The sequence below is a fragment of the Prionailurus viverrinus genome, chromosome D3 (assembly GCF_022837055.1).
Source record: "Prionailurus viverrinus isolate Anna chromosome D3, UM_Priviv_1.0, whole genome shotgun sequence".
NCBI classification, from domain to species: Eukaryota; Metazoa; Chordata; class Mammalia; order Carnivora; family Felidae; genus Prionailurus; species Prionailurus viverrinus.
Window position 1 is genome coordinate 71,732,779 of NC_062572.1, and position 17,114 is coordinate 71,749,892.

The following is a 17,114-nucleotide window of genomic DNA, read 5'->3' on the forward strand; positions in this document are numbered from 1 at the left end:
ACGTTTCTCCTTTGGGCGCTGTGGTCCTCACAGGTGACCGCTACCACCTTTACCCAGAGAATTGTGCGGGCGAATGAAGGCCGACGGGTACCCACGCGGACCTAGAGGGCGCCTACCATCGGTGCGGAGCCCACCCACGCGGCCCGGCCAGGCCAGGCCCGGCACCACCGAGCGCGGACCTCCGGCGCATCCTAGAGCGGCCACACGCGGCCACAGCCCGCGGGGCACTTCCGCCCGCGCCGGCGCCGCCCGGTGGACGGCTGGGCCTTGCTGCGGGCCTGCGCCTCCCTCGGCTCCTGCCGCGGGCCTCGGGTAGTGGGTGAGTGGGACGGGGAGCACCGGAGAGGGGCGGGCCAGGGTCTGCGCCGCCGTCTGTCCGCGTTCGCCTTGTGGGCCGAGCCGCGCGGGCGGGCGCGCTTCCTCCGGACTCGAGGGCCGGGCCGGAATGGAGGACCCAGGCCCGGGGAGCGCCCGGGAACGAGGACGCGCCTAGTCTGTCCTCCACCCCCCCACCCCCACCCCAAGGCGGGAGCCCCCGCCCACCCCTCCTTTGGGAAATTGACATTGACTTGAGGGCGAGCCTGGGCTCGCTGGTGGTCGGAGACCTGGCCTGTGGCCCTGACTCGGCGTTGGCATCTATTTGTCTCCGGGCCACGGTTCTTTCCTTTCCAAAATGGAGGAAGGCAGTATGCGCCCTACCTAGATCACAGGGTGATTGCAGGGTTGGCGCTGCCTGTATGGAAACTGGTTCTCAACCCGGCAGCCTTTAGAATCGTTTGGGAAGCCTTCCCAATGCTGAGTCCCCAGAATCACCAGGTGATTGGGATATCCTGCCGGGACGAGAACCACTGGCCGGGAGTGTCAGGTGACAGTACTGTGGTCGTGTGCTGTGTTCTCCACTGGAATGTGCACTTGGTCCAAGGTGGATCATAGCCATGAGAAAGCAAGTGGCTGGTTTTATGTTCAAGAAGACAGGAACCAAATCCGGTCTGGTCACATTGAATTCCTGGTGCATAGAATGGTGCATGCCACAAAACATGAACCATTGTAAATAAAGTAATTTCTGATTACTTTCCGACCTACTGGGTGGGTTTTGATCATTTGGCTCATTTTTTAACTTTTTATTGTGGAAACTTCCACACATTGAAACAAGATACTGTACCGAATTCCCAACTCTGTTGGGTGACTCTTACGCTCACCTCACTAGCTTAATTTGAAAGCAAATCTGAATGTTCCGTTTTGTCTATTAAATACTTGTTTGCGTTTATAAAACACAATAATTCCTTTTTAAAATATCAATTTAATAAGCATTTCATGTTACCATCTATCCAGTCAGTGTTTACATTTCCCCAGTTGTCTCTTTTTTCTCCCAGTTCTCTTTTTCAGTCTGCCCAAATCCAGATCCAAACAAGCTACACATGACATTTGGTTGACATCTCTTATATTTCATTTAATCTCCTTATGCCATCCCTCTTTATTTTTTTTCCTCTGTATTTTACTTGTTGAAGCAACCTATTCATTTGTAACATTTCCTACGTACTGGATTTTGCTTCTTCCATCCCTGTGTTGTCCTTTAATAAACTGGTATTTAGATTACAGGCTTTTTCAGATTTCAGGTCCTACTTTTTGGCAAGAAAACCTCATAGTGTTATTGTGTACCTCCTATTGCAGCCCACCAGGAGTTACATAAGGTCTTGTTTCTCTTTGTGGTGTTAAGATTGGTCAGTGGGCCTTTTCTCTACAAATCGCACTGCAGGGTAACTAAATAATTGGCCAGACATTTACAGAAGGATGCCAACTAATAACTTCAGAAGGAATGAGAGAATATCACCTTTTGGCAACCTCTAGTGAAATAACCCAGGCAATGATTAGTGGTTGTTAAACATCAGGAAGAGAGACATTCAGACAGCATGTGCTTCCTGATGGGAGTACCCAATACCATGTAAACAAGCATTCTTGGATAAATACTTATGAAATATTCTTGGATATGAATGTGGGTGGTGGATATAAACCAAGATTGGCCATGAGTTGATACTTGTTGAAGCTTGGCGATGGTCATGTGGTAATGCACTATACTAATCTCTCTACTTTTGTATGTGTTTGAAATTTTTCAAAATAAAATTTTATTTTGTTAAGTTTGACTAATTGGCTAGTGAATTCAGGTCAGCCTGATCCATCCATTATAGTTCTCCATGAGCCTTTCACTAAGTGATTCTCAAACAGACTGCACATTAGAATCACAGGGGAAGAATTTTTTTTTTAAATACTAAAACACATGTCTCACTTGCAGAATTTCCTTTTTAATTGTTCTGGGATGGAACCCAATTATTGATATGTCTTAAAAGCTCTCCAGGTGATTCTAATATGCTCTCGAGTTCTGTACCATTGGCCTAGATCCATTATTTGTTAGGGATTGCAGAGTGATTATATTTTATTATTCCTTCTGCATTTATTAGCTTTTAAAATGTTTGACTTTCTATATTGTGTTATTCCCATCTCTGTTGCAAACTGCAATCCAACAGGAAAGCCTCTGCAAATTACCTAATTATCAGAGGAATGCTTGATTTTGGAAGTAGAAGTGTGGAGTAACACATGGAAGGGACAGTAGCATAACCTAAAGCCTGTGCATGAATTGGAGAGATGTACCATCTGTATGTGTGTGTGTGTGGGGGGGGGGGGGGGTTGGGAGGGCTGAACTGTGTCCCCAAACGGAAAGGAAGATTCGGTGATGTGTAGTTAGAAAAGTATGTTCAGCCTTGTGACCCATTTCTTTTTAATAATCAGTATTAAATAAATGAAATAAACATTGAAAATAAAGTCATCAGATGCTGCTCATTGCAATGAAAACCAATCCAAAGATTTAAAAGAAAACTTAATGACCACTCCCCACCATCACCATTTTAATCACTCCTGAGATAACCAATATTAACAATATGCTGTGTATCCTTACACACAGACTTTCTCTCTCATATAAATGCAGAGGTTTGGGGCATTGTTGTAAAAATGATGTTGTAAAAATCTGTAACTTTTCTCATTGTCGTCCCTCCCGGACAAGAGTTACAGAGCTGACTTAACTGCAGAATAAATAGTTGATGGTAGGAATGTACAGTAAAATATTCAGTCATTGTCCTGGTGAAATATATTCAGACCGTGTCCAAATTTTAGCCACCTTAAAAGTACCACCAGAAACATTGTACATAGGTCCTTTATTTCTATAGGGTCGATTCCCCAAAATAGGGTGGCTGAGTTAAAATGTACTGTTAATAGCATCATTATTATTGGTAATGTGTATTGCCAAATTGCACTCCCAAACATAAAAGCAGTTTATACCTCTGCCAGTAGTAACATGAGAATACCCATTTCCCCTGTGTTCTACCTATGCATTCTTCCCTCCTTCCCCCCCAAACCACTCTCAACCACTGGTCTTTTACTGTCTTCATAGTTTTACCTTTTCCAGAACATTACATAGTTGGGATTCAATTACAGTTTTTAATTGACTGGATCTGGCAGTTTTTTAACTTGTTTTTGTACGTGTGAGCAGCCATCCAAGGTTTGGTAACTTGTGGTTTTAACTCACTAAGAGTTATTCAAATCTTACTTGGGATTTCTGTATAAGAACCCACTCTCTTCTGAATAACGAAAAGATAAATGAATGGTAAATCTCACAACGACCTGTTTTTGGTGATATCGAGCAGTGATGTGTAATAATCCCTGGGTAATCTTTTCATTGCAGGGTGGAAGATGTCTATGGATGTGACATTTCTGGGTACGGGTGCAGCATACCCATCCCCAACCCGGGGTGCCTCTGCTCTGGTCCTTCGGTGTGAGGGCGAGTGCTGGCTCTTTGACTGTGGGGAGGGAACTCAGACACAGCTGATGAAAAGCCAACTTAAAGCAGGTTAGTGTGCATTCAACTCTCTCACCAAGACTATCTCTTACTCTGCTTCATTTTCTTGGTTCTCCTTGAGGCTTTTGCTCAGAAACAGCCCTCACAGTTGCATCCCACTTCAGTGCTAGAGCCCTGGCAAGGTTTGGAAGACCCTCAGGCATCCAGCCTCCCCCACTGAACTTTATCTACTTGTTCATACTGTAAATGTTGAGAGCAAGGATTTATATAGGGTTAGGGGGTGGAGGATGGGTTGGGATACATGAGGCATATTAGATGGATACTACGCAAGCAAAGGAACAGTGTACATGATTCCACCAGGAGATGGTTGTCAGTATCACGAGAAGATACAAAGAGTAATAGACGTTCAGAAGAGTGAGGTGTTCTTTTTCATGTGAGGTTATCAGGGTAGGCCTCTCACAGAAGGTGACCTGTGAGTCGTTGAAGGAGGTAGAGGGATTTGCTGGGCTGGGGAGATGAACATGCAAAGGCCCAGCACCAGGGAGACTGAGGAGTACAGTGGCGCAAAGCCTTGGCCTAGAGTCAGGCCAAGCTGGGTTGCAGTCCTAGCAGTGTCTTGGCTTTTGGCCTTAGCAGATCAACAAACTTAAGGCTTATTTTCCTTATCTTTTTTTTTTTTTAATGTTATGTATTTTTGAGAGAGAGAGAGAGAGAGAGAGAGACAACGTGCACGAGCAAAGGAGGGGCACAGAGAGAGGGAGACAGAATCTGAAGCAGGCTCCAGGCTCTGAGCTGTCAGCATAGAGCCCGACATGGGCCTCGAACTCACATGCTACAAGATCATGACCTGAGCCGAAGTCCGAAACTTAACCGACTGAGCCCCTTATCTTAAAACGTGGATAGAAACTCAAGTCAGCTTAAAAGGGGTGTTGTAAAAATTACATAAAATAATCCCCTTTCTGTGTGGTTGTTTCTTTCTCATCAGTTAAAGCTTAGCTCACATGCCATCTCCTCAGAGACTTTCCCTGAACCCCTGGAGTTCAGTAATTCCTCGTTCTTCTCAGGCATTTTACGGCTTTGTGCTATTTTTATTGACTTCTTAGCATCAATATCTAAAATTGTTATTTAAATAGTTGTTTCTGTGTTCGCTGTATTTTCCCTGTATGATAAAGTAAGCCCAAGGATCATTTATATCCTTAGTAGATGCCTAGTAAATATCTGATCAGTTAATGCATGAATAAGGTGTTCAGCACTTAGTATGGTCCCTCTCACTTACTGCATCTTGTTAACTGGAAGTTATTGAAATTATTCCTCTGATTCATCACAGTGTGTGGCATTGATGGCTATAAGAAAGTTAGTTCTAGTGTCCAGGGATCTCTTAGTCTAGTGGTGGGAACTGATGTATAAGTAGTCATAATGTAATGTGATAAAGAGAATAATGGATCTGTTTTCTAAATACTTTTGGAGCACAAAAGAGGGGGACGTTAACTGTGTGTTCAGAGAAGGCATCCCAGAGATGGTAACAGTACAGCTAGGATCTAAGTGATGATTAGAAGTTTCTCTGGGGAGAAAAGTAGGGATGGACTTTCAAGGAACAGAAAAAGTGAGCAAGAAGTAATCGAGTTTCTAGGAGAGAAGTGACATGTTTGGCCAGGATAAATGAGAGGTAAAAATGCTGAAAAAGTGAGGGCAGATTATGAAGTTCTCTGTGGTTTGCTAAGGTATTTGGACCTTCTTATTCTGTTGGCAGTAAGGAACCATTAAAAGTTTTTAAGCAGGGGAATGATATGGTCTGATTTATGTGTTAGGGACAGAGTTTTCTCGTGGCAGATGTACTGGGAGAGACCAGTGTTAAGGCAGTTGCATTCATCTGAGAGAAGAGAGAGAGGATGAGGGTGTAGGGATAGGAATGAAGATGAGACTCAATTTAAGAAATACTTGTAGACCTAGCAGGGAGTGGGTGACTGACTGAATGTCTAGGATGTGAAGAAGTGAAGGATTATTCCAAGTTACAAGGATGGTGTCTGAGACCTAAACAGGGAGACAGGAAAGGAGCTGTTGGAGGAAGGAACTAACGCATTTCACTTAGGACTCGTGGCCTTGAGGTGTACACAGTTCAGCCTAAGACCCTGAGGTCTTAGTATAGCAGGTACTATACTTTATTTCCCTTGGGTCACACAGAGGTTCCTTTCATGAGAACTCTCAGGGAGGAGCAGGCTGGCGTGGAGGCAGTAATACCCCATTTTATTTTATTTTTTTTATTTTTTATTTATTTATTTTTTATATATATATGAAATTTATTGACCAATTGGTTTCCATACAACACCCAGTGCTCATCCCAAAAGGTGCCCTCCTCAATACCCATCACCCCCCCTCCCGTCCCTCCCACCCCCCATCAACCCTCAGTTTGTTCTCAGTTTTTAACAGTCTCTTATGCTTTGGCTTTCTCCCACTCTAACCTCTTTTTTTTTTTCCTTCCCCTCCCCCATGGGTTCCTGTTAAGTTTCTCAGGATCCACATAAGAGTGAAACCATATGGTATCTGTCTTTCTCTGTATGGCTTATTTCACTTAGCATCACACTCTCCAGTTCCATCCACGTTGCTACAAAAGGCCATATTTCATTTTTTCTCATTGCCACGTGATATTCCATTGTGTATATAAACCACAATTTCTTTATCCATTCATCAGTGGATGGACATTTAGGCTCTTTCCATAATTTGGCTATTGTTGAGAGTGCTGCTATGAACATTGGGGTACAAGTGGCCCTGTACATCAGTACTCCTGTATCCCTTGGATAAATTCCTAGCAGTGCTATTGCTGGGTCATAGGGTAGGTCTATTTTTAATTTTCTGAGGAACCTCCACACTGCTTTCCAGAGCGGCTGCACCAATTTGCATTCCCACCAACAGTGCAAGAGGGTTCCCGTTTCTCCACATCCTCTCCAGCATCTATAGTCTCCTGATTTGTTCATTTTGGCCACTCTGACTGGCGTGAGGTGATACCTGAGTGTGGTTTTGATTTGTATTTCCCTGATAAGGAGCGACGCTGAACATCTTTTCATGTGCCTGTTGGCCATCTGGATGTCTTCTTTAGAGAAGTGTCTATTCACGTTTTCTGCCCATTTCTTCACTGGGTTATTTGTTTTTCGGTTGTGGAGTTTGGTGAGCTCTTTATAGATTTTAGATACTAGCCCTTTGTCCGATATGTCATTTGCAAATATCTTTTCCCATTCCGTTGGTTGCCTTTTAGTTTTGTTGGTTGTTTCCTTTGCTGTGCAGAAGCTTTTTATCTTCATAAGGTCCCAGTAATTCACTTTTGCTTTAAATTCCCTTGCCTTTGGGGATGTGTCGCGTAAGAGATTGCTACAGCTGAGGTCAGAGAGGTCTTTTCCTTCTTTCTCCTCTAAGGTTTTGATGGTTTCCTGTCTCACATTTAGGTCCTTTATCCATTTTGAGTTTATTTTTGTGAATGGTGTGAGAAAGTGGTCTAGTTTCAACCTTCTGCATGTTGCTGTCCAGTTCTCCCAGCACCATTTGTTAAAGAGGCTGTCTTTTTTCCATTGGATGTTCTTTCCTGCTTTGTCAAAGATGAGTTGGCCATACGTTTGTGGGTCTAGTTCTGGGGTTTCTATTCTATTCCATTGGTCTATGTGTCTGTTTTTGTGCCAAGTAATACCCCATTTTAGAGAGTAGGGGTTGAGGTGGTGGGATGATTAAAACAGAAACAAGAAACTGTTAAGTGTGGGTACTAGAGGTGTGGGTGTGGGGATTAGTCGTTACTTTTTATTTAATACCTGTGTCAGTTACCAATGCTGTATCACAGATTACAAATTTAGTGTCTTACTGCTTTTATTGTCTCATAGTTTCTGTGGGTCAGGGAGTTTGGGCCTGGGTTGGCTGGCTTCTCTGCGTCAAGGTCTCACTGGGTTGCACTCTGTATTTGGCTGGGGCTGAGGTCTCATCAGAGGCTCATCTGGGGAAGAATCTGCTTCAGAGCTCACATAGGTTGTTGGCAGGACTAAGGCTGCCTCAGCCCCTAGAGGTCTCCTCCAATTCCTGATCATGTGGGTTTCTCCTTTGTGGTAGCTCGATTCCTTATTGCCATCCAAGGGCAAAGAAACTCCAGAGCAAGTCTGCTAGCAAGGTGGAGTCTTATAACATAACATAATCACCATAATCACACTGCATCCCTGTGCCATATTTTACTGGTTAGAAACAGTTTGCAAGTCCCACCTACACTCAAGGAGAAGAAATTGTGAAAGGATATGAACATCAGGAGCCAGGGGCCATGGGTACCACCTCACGTCTATCTGTTACAGTACCTTTCTCTAATATTTTATATTTTGTAGCTATTTTATATATGTTTTAAGTAAACATTTTGCAAAGCTAAGCCTCATAAAAAATAAATAAAGTCTAAGGGAATCTTTAGTTTACTAAATTTGTATTGGCTAAAAAGATTACTGGCTTCAGAGGGGAGGGTGAGATGGTAATCCTAGAATATTATCTATGACTCTTTAGCATTTCAAAAGCCCTCAGTCTCAAACTGGAATGCAGCACCCTCAATTTATCTCGGTTACTTTCAACCCAATGTGGACCTGTTATTTGATTCGTTGAAACCCTGTCAGCTTATACTCCTCCTCTTATGAGTTTTGTAAGGAAGTGCTCTCTGTTTATCTAAACACACTTCTTTTAAGCTTCCTTGGCACTAATGTGCAAGCATCTGATTAACAAGTAATAGGTTTGTCATGTCTTATTTCCTTCATAATTTTTTTTTTTTTTTAATTTTTTTTTTTCAACATTTATTTATTTTTTGGGACAGAGAGAGACAGAGCATGAACGGGGGAGGGGCAGAGAGAGAGGGAGACACAGAATCGGAAACAGGCTCCAGGCTCTGAGCCATTAGCCCAGAGCCCGACGCGGGGCTCGAACTCACAGACCGTGAGATCATGACCTGGCTGAAGTCGGACGCTTAACCGACTGCGCCACCCAGGCGCCCCTTTCTTTCATAATTTTAAAGAGTGAGCTTAAGCTTTTCTTCTTTTTCCCTTAAAAATGATTATAAAAAGGGGGCGCCTGGGTGGCTCAGTTGGTTAAGCAACAGACTTCGGCTCAGTTCATGATCTCGCAGTCCATGAGTTCGAGCCCCACGTGGGGCTCTGTGCTGACAGCTCAGAGCCTGGAGCCTACTTCAGATTCTATGTCTCCCCCTCTCTCTACCCCTCCCCTGCTCACGCTCTGTGTCTCTCTGTCTCTCAATAATAAATAAATGTTAAACAATTTTTTTAAATGATTATAAAAAGTATTACAAAAGTATGATGAAAAAATGTTTACAAAAAGTATACTTAGGGAGCACCTAGCTGGCTCACTGAGAGGAACATGCAACTTCTTGATCTTGGGGTCATGAGTTCGAGCCCCACGCTTTGTGTAGAGGTTACTTAAGTAAATAAATAAAGACATTTTAAAAAGTGTACATTCTCATTGTAAAAATTCAAACAAAGCAGAAAAATATTTAAAAAGCCTAAAATCCCCCTTATAGGTAAATATTTTATAGATGTATATATGTTAAAGGTATAGGTATATTTGGTGTGTGTGTGTGTGTGTGTGTGTGTACAATTTTGCAAAACAGTATCATATTAGGTGTAACCTTTTTTTTTCAACTGAACAATAATATATTGCAGATATTTTCCTATGGCAGTAAGTATAACTGTGTCATCGCTTAGGGGATCCTTAGAATTCCACTTCTCTATGGATGGCATATTCCCCTGTAATTTTCTTGTTCGCAAGTGAAAGGAAATTCATGCACTTTGCTTTCTTCATTTGATAGCATCCCCTAAATTTGATAATTGAGGTTGCTATTCTGAAATCAAGTTTCTTGAAATGAAATGTTTGTCTTCCCTGAACCTGTGATAACTGTGGGAAGCAATTTTGACTTACTTAATTTGTCTCACTTGCTTTGGACTCACAGATTGTTTTGGTGTTCAGTTTTGGCTTTGTTTCACACCAGATAGGGAGAGGGCCCAGAAAGTCTCACTTGGCAGTTTTAAGGTCAACGTGGAGATCATGACTCAATAGCCATTCTAGTTATCTAGTTCTTTTGTCTGCAGAGGCCTCAGGTCACACTTATGTGTGTCTTGGCAGCTCGGACAGCAGGAAGGGGGGTGATGAATGGGTTCCAAGAAGTCAAAAGACAGCAACAACAGGGACTAAAAAGAGAAAACAAAAAGGAGCATACTGAGGATACTTCTGGAGTGCCTCAGGGTTCTCCAGATCTCAGATCAGCCTCTGCCCAACTGTTGTTCTCTGCCATGGGGCCTGGGTTTGATGTATTAACTCAGGAAAGACTTACTTGGAGAACACTTTCGCCTTGATGTCACAGGATAAATCACATTACAATAAACTATTCCTGTTCTTTTATGGTATCAAATACTTGAAATAGATGGGCCATGAGCTAGGAGCAGAAGCCTCTGTTATACTAAAATTGTGTTAATTGGGATTGTTACTTTTAAAATGCCTTGTGGTGCATCTCAGAGAAATGCTAATGTGGCATCATTCCACATACCAGCAGTAGATTCAGTTTACCATTGATGAATTCAAGTTACGACCTAAGCCAATATGTACTGAAAAAGCCATTGTGTTAGCTCACGTTGAAAAGAAGGCATGGGCACATGTACGTTGACATAATACCATAGGAGATCTTCCCTCTGATCTACATTCCAGCACCTATTGCCCACCTTCCCTCTGGGTTCTTCACCCCTTTCCTCTCCTGCCTCCTCCTTTCCCCCTCCTGTTTCATCTTTTCCTCCTCCCCCTTCAACCTCACTCAGACAAGCAGGCTCTGTCTTGGTTAATTCATCTCTGTCCAGTGCAGAGGGTTCTTACACGGCAGTTTTGGGTTCAGGCATTGGTCCAGTTGGAGCCTGGGGAACATTTGTTTTGCTGGAGGTATGTATTTTTTATTCTCAGAGGGAACAGTAGAGGGCACTGTAACTGTCAGATGCTTTTGACGTTTGAGGCCTATCTAGTTTAAGTGAACTATTTTGGTACACTTTTTGTGTCCCTTTTCTTGCTTGCTTGCTTGCTTGCTTTCTGGCTTTCTGTCTTTTAAATTTTTTTTGAGGTTTATTCATTTTTCAGAGACAGACAAAGCATGAGTGGGGGAGGGGCAGAGAGAGAGGGAGACATAGAATCTGAAGCAGGCTCCATGGTCTGAGCTGTCAGCACAGAGCCTGACACGGGGCTCGAATCCATGGACCATGAGATCATGACCTGAGCTGAAGTCAGACGCTTAACCAACTGAGCCACTCAGGTGCCCCTGTTTCCCTTTGTTTGCTTTGCTTTGCTTTGCTTTGCTTTGCTTTGCTTTGCTTTGCTTTCACACTCTTTGTTTCCCTTTTCTTCCCTTTTCTTTTTCTATTTCCTTTCTTTCTGTAAGAAGATATGTAGGAAAATACTCTTAAAACTGCAATACTATGTAAATTGAAGATGCTTTATGAAAAAAGTTACATCTAGATCTTGTTAAAACATAAAGCCTGTCTTGCTTCTGAAATCATGTAGAAAAATATAAAAAAATACGTTTATGGTAATAAATAAAATTCTAAATTCATTTTGCTGCTTTCTATGTAAGTTGTTACACATGTTTCAAGTAGCTTTGTATAGGTTTTTATTTCTGGAAAAACTCCCAAATTTTTTTCTCTGCCTCAATCAAAAGGGAGAATTACCAAGATTTTCATCACACATCTTCATGGAGACCATTTCTTTGGCCTTCCTGGCCTCCTCTGCACAATCAGCCTGCAGAGCGGCTCTGTGGTTACCAAACAGCCTATTGAAATCTATGGCCCTGCCGGGCTTCGGGACTTTATCTGGAGAACCATGGAACTCTCTCACACAGAGCTGGTCTTCCCTTACGTGGTCCATGAGCTGGTGCCTACAGCAGATCAGTGTCCAACAGAAGAACTAAAAGAATTTACGCACGTGAATAAAACAGACAGTCTTCCCAAAGAGGGACAAGGAAGAACTATCCTACTAGACTCAGAAGAAAACTCATACCTTCTGGTTGATGATGAACAGTTTGTTGTAAAAGCATTTCGCCTCTTTCACCGAATTCCCTCCTTTGGGTTTTCAGTCGTAGAGAAGAAACGACCAGGTAAACTCAATGCACAGAAACTGAAAGACCTCGGTAAGTGGTTTTCTTTCTTCTTCTTTTTCTTCTTATCAGTTGAGCTGTTGTTAGCTGAAGCTGTTAGAAGTGTCATAATAACCTTCCTTTCCTTTCTCCCAGGCCCGAAACTGACATTTCTCCACTTATTTCTTTTGCCCAAAGTCTGCTTATTAAGGGAAATTCTTGAGGGCAAAAGGTGCTATTCAGACCAAAATCCAAATATATACTTGCATCCTTTTCTCTTCAGCTCCCTGGATCCACATTTTTAGTCTCTCTTATCTTCAGCTAATGCTATCTTGCTTGGGAGGGTGGTTGTTGTTGTCCTAGGTCTAGGCTTTTATTTTTTCATGTCTTCCTTTTGAAATATGCTTTCAGTGACATCTTTGGCCTGAGAATTTTTGCCAGAGTTCTTAACCTTGCAACTGCAACCAGCTACTTTTCTTTGTTTCAGGATTTTCTTTCTTTATCAACTTTGCCTACTCATTCAACCTTGATTAAATTAATTTGATGTTCAGAATACTATGTCTCAATTGTTTTACATGCCTGGGTTCATCATAGGTGGAAACAAGCATACAGAGATAGACTTGGGCCCCATCTGAGGCTGTGTACCTCCTCCCTGCCAGGCCATCAAGCATGAGAGGATCTTCAGCACCTCTCTTGAAGCAGTGTCCAGGTCCTTTATACCTCCAGCATCACCACCTTCCTTGTCATGGTCATGTAGACCCTATAAAAAGCATGATGGTATCTTCTGTAGATTTGTTTCTTTTTTCTTTTAAATTTACTTGTTTTTGAGAGAGAGAGAGACAGAGTGCGAGCAGGGAGGGAAAGAGACAGGGAGGGAGACGCAGAATCTGAAGCAGGCTCCAGGCTCCAAGCTGTCAGCACAGAGCCCAACATGGGGCTCGAACTCATAAGCTCTGAGATCATGACCTGAGCTGAATTCAGACACTTAACCGACTGAGCCACCCAGGTGCCCCTAGATTTGTTTCTTTATGCAAACTCTTCCTTCCTCCTCAACTAAAACAAAACGCTAAATAATGAGGAAAAGTGACTTAGGCCAAAGGTATTTTTATTATCTAAAAGCTGTGGAAATACTATTATATTGGGAAACTTTAAATATGATGTATGCTGGAATTAGCGAACACATTCTATTTGTTTATAGGTATTGTTCAGAGTGATGATCATCAGGTGTTGTTCTATATTAACGTAAGATAATTAATATGTTTTACCAAACCTAATTTGGTAAACATGGAACTGCCCTGCCTACGAAGAAGATTATGTATGATTGCCAGAAGTTCTCCTTGATCTTGTGATCCAAACAATCCCCTCAAACAATTTTTTTTATTAAGTTAGTCAGTTTGTAGGTACTTTGTCATTATTTAAATGGACTCATTAAATTTACTCAAAAGATGAGCTTGTTAAGTAAAGCGGCCTCAAAAACTGTTATTCCTGTTCACAGCCGAGAATCAAAGCTGATAGCTTGACCCTAAGAAGGTCTTAGTGGGACTTAAAAGCTTAAAACTCATCTGACGTGTGCTTGGGAAATGTTTTAAGTACTAGGGCATCACTAACATCAATAGCCAACACTGAACTTTTAAAAATGTATAAATATTCCAGCTTTCCACAAGTAGTAAAATATTTATAACGATTATGAAAAGAATTGGATGCCTTTTCCATTTTGGTGCTGTTAAAACAGACTCTCTTAACAAGTCATAAATTCCATTCCCATGATGTGATGTTATCTGCCTCCATCATTAGGTGTGCCGCCAGGTCCTGCCTATGGGAAGCTGAAAAATGGAATTTCTGTTGTTCTGGAAAATGGAGTTACAATTTCTCCCCAAGATGTCTTAAAAAAGCCTATTGTTGGAAGAAAAATCTGCATTTTGGGTGACTGTTCTGGGGTTGTGGGTGACGGAGGAGTGAAGCTGTGCTTTGAAGCAGACCTGTTGATCCATGAAGCGACCCTAGATGATGCCCAGATGGACAAAGCAAAGGAGCACGGCCACAGCACACCACAGATGGCAGCAGCATTTGCAAAGTTGTGCCAAGCAAAGAGGCTAGTTCTGACTCACTTCAGTCAGAGGTACAAGCCAGTTGCCTTGGCCAGAGAAGGAGAAACAGATGGGATTGTAGAACTGAAAAAGCAAGCCGAATCAGTGTTAGATCTCCAAGAAGTGACTCTAGCAGAAGACTTTATGGTGATTGGCATTCCGATCAAGAAATGAAACCCGGGTTCTGGAATACATACTGACATGTCTGTGAATATGTTCCTGAGCCAACAGCCAAGTTGGTTGTTGTAGTTGGAGGTTGTGCTTCTAGTTTTGGTCTGAAATTATTTGGGTCCTAACCACCCTAAAAAAGGATAGAGCTGCATTGCTGAGCTGATTCAGCAGTGACAGGGAGCAAGCTTTTGGATAATAAATCATTTTAAAAAGAAAAAAACCAGCATCCTTCTTAAAGCCCAAATTTGACAAAACGATAACCTGTTCAGGTATACTTTTTGTTCTGTGGCTGCTGCCTCAGGTGTAAGCCAGTACCCCCATGCAATCCTGGGCTTAGCTTCTGCCCAGGTTTATCGCTGTTGTCGGCACAGTATATAGGGATTGGCCCTTTGGGCTAAAAATGGTATTTTGGCAGTTTGTTGAATCTGTTCATATTATTAACAGAATACAGAGAAATGTAATGAGACATTGGACATGCAGGATTGAAGGTAGCATATTAAATCTGTATTTGTTTGCTGGAATACTGAATGCAGGATCAAGGTAGGTGTTTATCTTCAGTCGTTGTTTTATGGAACTTTCTGCTGTGCTGTAAACCTGTGGGTCTCGGCTGGGGGTAATACCACTCCCTTAGAAATTATGGGGATGTTTCTTGTCAAAATGACTCGGGGGCTGGAGAGGGGTACTACTAGAATTTAGTCTGTAGGGACCAGGGGTGCTAGATAACTAAAAAATTTGAGTCCTGTACAGTGAAAAATTATCTCCCCCCAAAATGCAAATCTCAGGCCTTTTGAAATACACAGCAAGTTAAAACCTATACTCCCAATGTAAATATACTTTGTCAAAATTAGTGATGTGAATTGAACTACTGGGTAAGTCAAATTCTGCAGCAAGCATTAAAAACCTAGCTACATGAAGGTATGGGGATTGGAATGTTATATCAAATATTATTTGACAGAAATGAGCCATGAACTGGAACTTATGAATCTGGAGGTAAAGAAATGATATCTATTAAACTGAAGTTTAATTGATGTGTCCCTATTAATTAATAATTCTTTGAGCACAGTTTCAATAAGCTAGCTTTTCTTCCTTCTTCCTTCTATCTGCCATGGGGTTATCTGACTCATTTGACAGTGTTTCTCAAAATGGGTTACATGGAAAGCTAGTCTCAAGCATAGATTCATTCAGAAGGATTTCCTAATCACATTAGTTTGGGGAACACTTTATGTTGTGTGTCCCTCTGGAGGTGTTCTAGTTCTCGTCAATATATTAAAAACTGTACTGCTTGAGTGATAACAAACCAGTCTTTGGTGCCAGAAAGACTGATTTCAGAGTCCAATTCTGTACCTTATGGTGGTACCTTTGTGGCCTGGTGCAGATTACTTACTCCCTGTCAGCTTCAGCTTGCCTTTTCCTTTTCCTTTTCCTTTTCCTTTTCCTTTTCCTTTTCCTTTTCCTTTTCCTTTTCCTTTTCCTTTCCATTTATTTTGAGAGAGGGAGTGTGAGAACGGGGAAGGGGCAGAGAGAGAGGAGAGAGAGAAAATCCCACGTAGGCTGCCCGTTGCCAGCGCAGAGCCCGACGCAGGGCTCGAACCTGTGAACCGTTAGATCATAACCTGAGCCAAAATCAAGAGTTGGATGCCTGACTGACTGAACCCCCCAGGTACCCCTTGCTCATTCTACACTAGGAAAAATAATGAGACCTACTGTGTAGGATTGCTGTGAAGACTAAATAGGAGGAACATAGCATAAAAGGAACATAGCACATGGCTTAAAGGTTGAGAAGTCCTGCAGTAGAGGGGCCTGTCATCTGTTTTGGACCCCTTTCTCAGTCCTGTTTCACCACATACCATCTATGAACATGCAGGAACCTAGAGAATTTCATAGTACACATATTTACAAATTCTGTCATGGTATATACTGTTAAATCCCTTTAGGTTCTTTCTGGGACTTATCTCACAAAAACTTTTGACTGCTGATTCTACCCTACTCTAGGCTCCCGGGCCACCAAAGTTTGACCAGCCTAGCATATCTTGGTTTCCGAACTCAGTTACAACAAGCATTTATTAGACACCTAATGTGTGCCCAACCCTGTACACCAGGGACTGATTGGTAATACTCCTGGGGCTCTTGAGGTTAAAGACTGTAGCTTAATCACCTCTGCATTCTTGGAATTACCCACTCATCATAAGCACTCAAAAGTGTTTATTGAATGAAATGAGGCCTTGATATCATGACTGCATAAACTATATGGCCTGATGTTGAGGACCTGTGCTGAGCCCATTTCATTATTGCATTTGTCTAAAAAAATTTGGCCACCTGTTTGGTTGTGCTCTGTTCAACTGAGTACCAACTAAGTGCCGGGCTTTACCGTGTTATAACTACATAAGTGAATATAAGACACAATTTCAGGCTCAATGTCTGGTGGTAGAGACTACTAGTAAACAAAAGTAAATATACAATTCCTTCTCAGATTCTAATTTTGTAGCCTGGCACTCAATTTTGTTTTTCTTAAGTGTTATTTGGTAACTGATTTGAGCTGTGCCCTTAGAATCAGACCCTATTAATGTATGTGGTCTAAGTCATCAGAGACCATGGGAATGTAAGATTGATCAAACGTAGAGTGTCAGTCCATAGTGAGAATTCTTGGGCTCTCTCCTGGCCTAGAATTTTTTTTTTAAGTTTATTTATTTTTTTATTTTGAGAGAGAGAGGAGAGAGAATCCCAAACAGGCTCTGCACTGATAGTGCAGAGCCCAATGCGAGGCCCAAACTCATGAACCACGAGATCATGAGCCGAAATCAAGAGTCAGACGCTTAACTGACTGAGCCACCCTGGTGCCCCTAGTTTTTTTCTTAATGGTAGGACACATCCTAAGAATTCGTGGAGC

General features: G+C 42.3%; 2 protein-coding genes across 2 annotated transcripts in view; both read left to right on the plus strand.

Annotated features, from left to right (window-relative positions):
• Positions 1–219: 219 nt before the first annotated feature.
• On the plus strand, positions 220–15,747 carry ELAC1 (elaC ribonuclease Z 1). The gene is made up of 4 exons (XM_047826654.1): positions 220–319; positions 3,734–3,898; positions 11,556–12,023; positions 13,764–15,747. Exons 2-4 carry the CDS (start codon positions 3,742–3,744, stop codon positions 14,228–14,230), a joined length of 1,092 nt encoding a protein of 363 aa, XP_047682610.1. The 5' UTR covers positions 220–319; positions 3,734–3,741; the 3' UTR covers positions 14,231–15,747.
• The window catches only part of SMAD4 (SMAD family member 4), a 111,555-nt gene continuing 98,211 nt past the window's right edge, over positions 3,771–17,114 (plus strand). The window contains exon 1 of the mRNA XM_047826653.1: positions 3,771–3,898. The gene's annotated coding sequence lies outside the window, so the exon portion shown is untranslated. The remainder of the gene's footprint in view (positions 3,899–17,114) is intronic.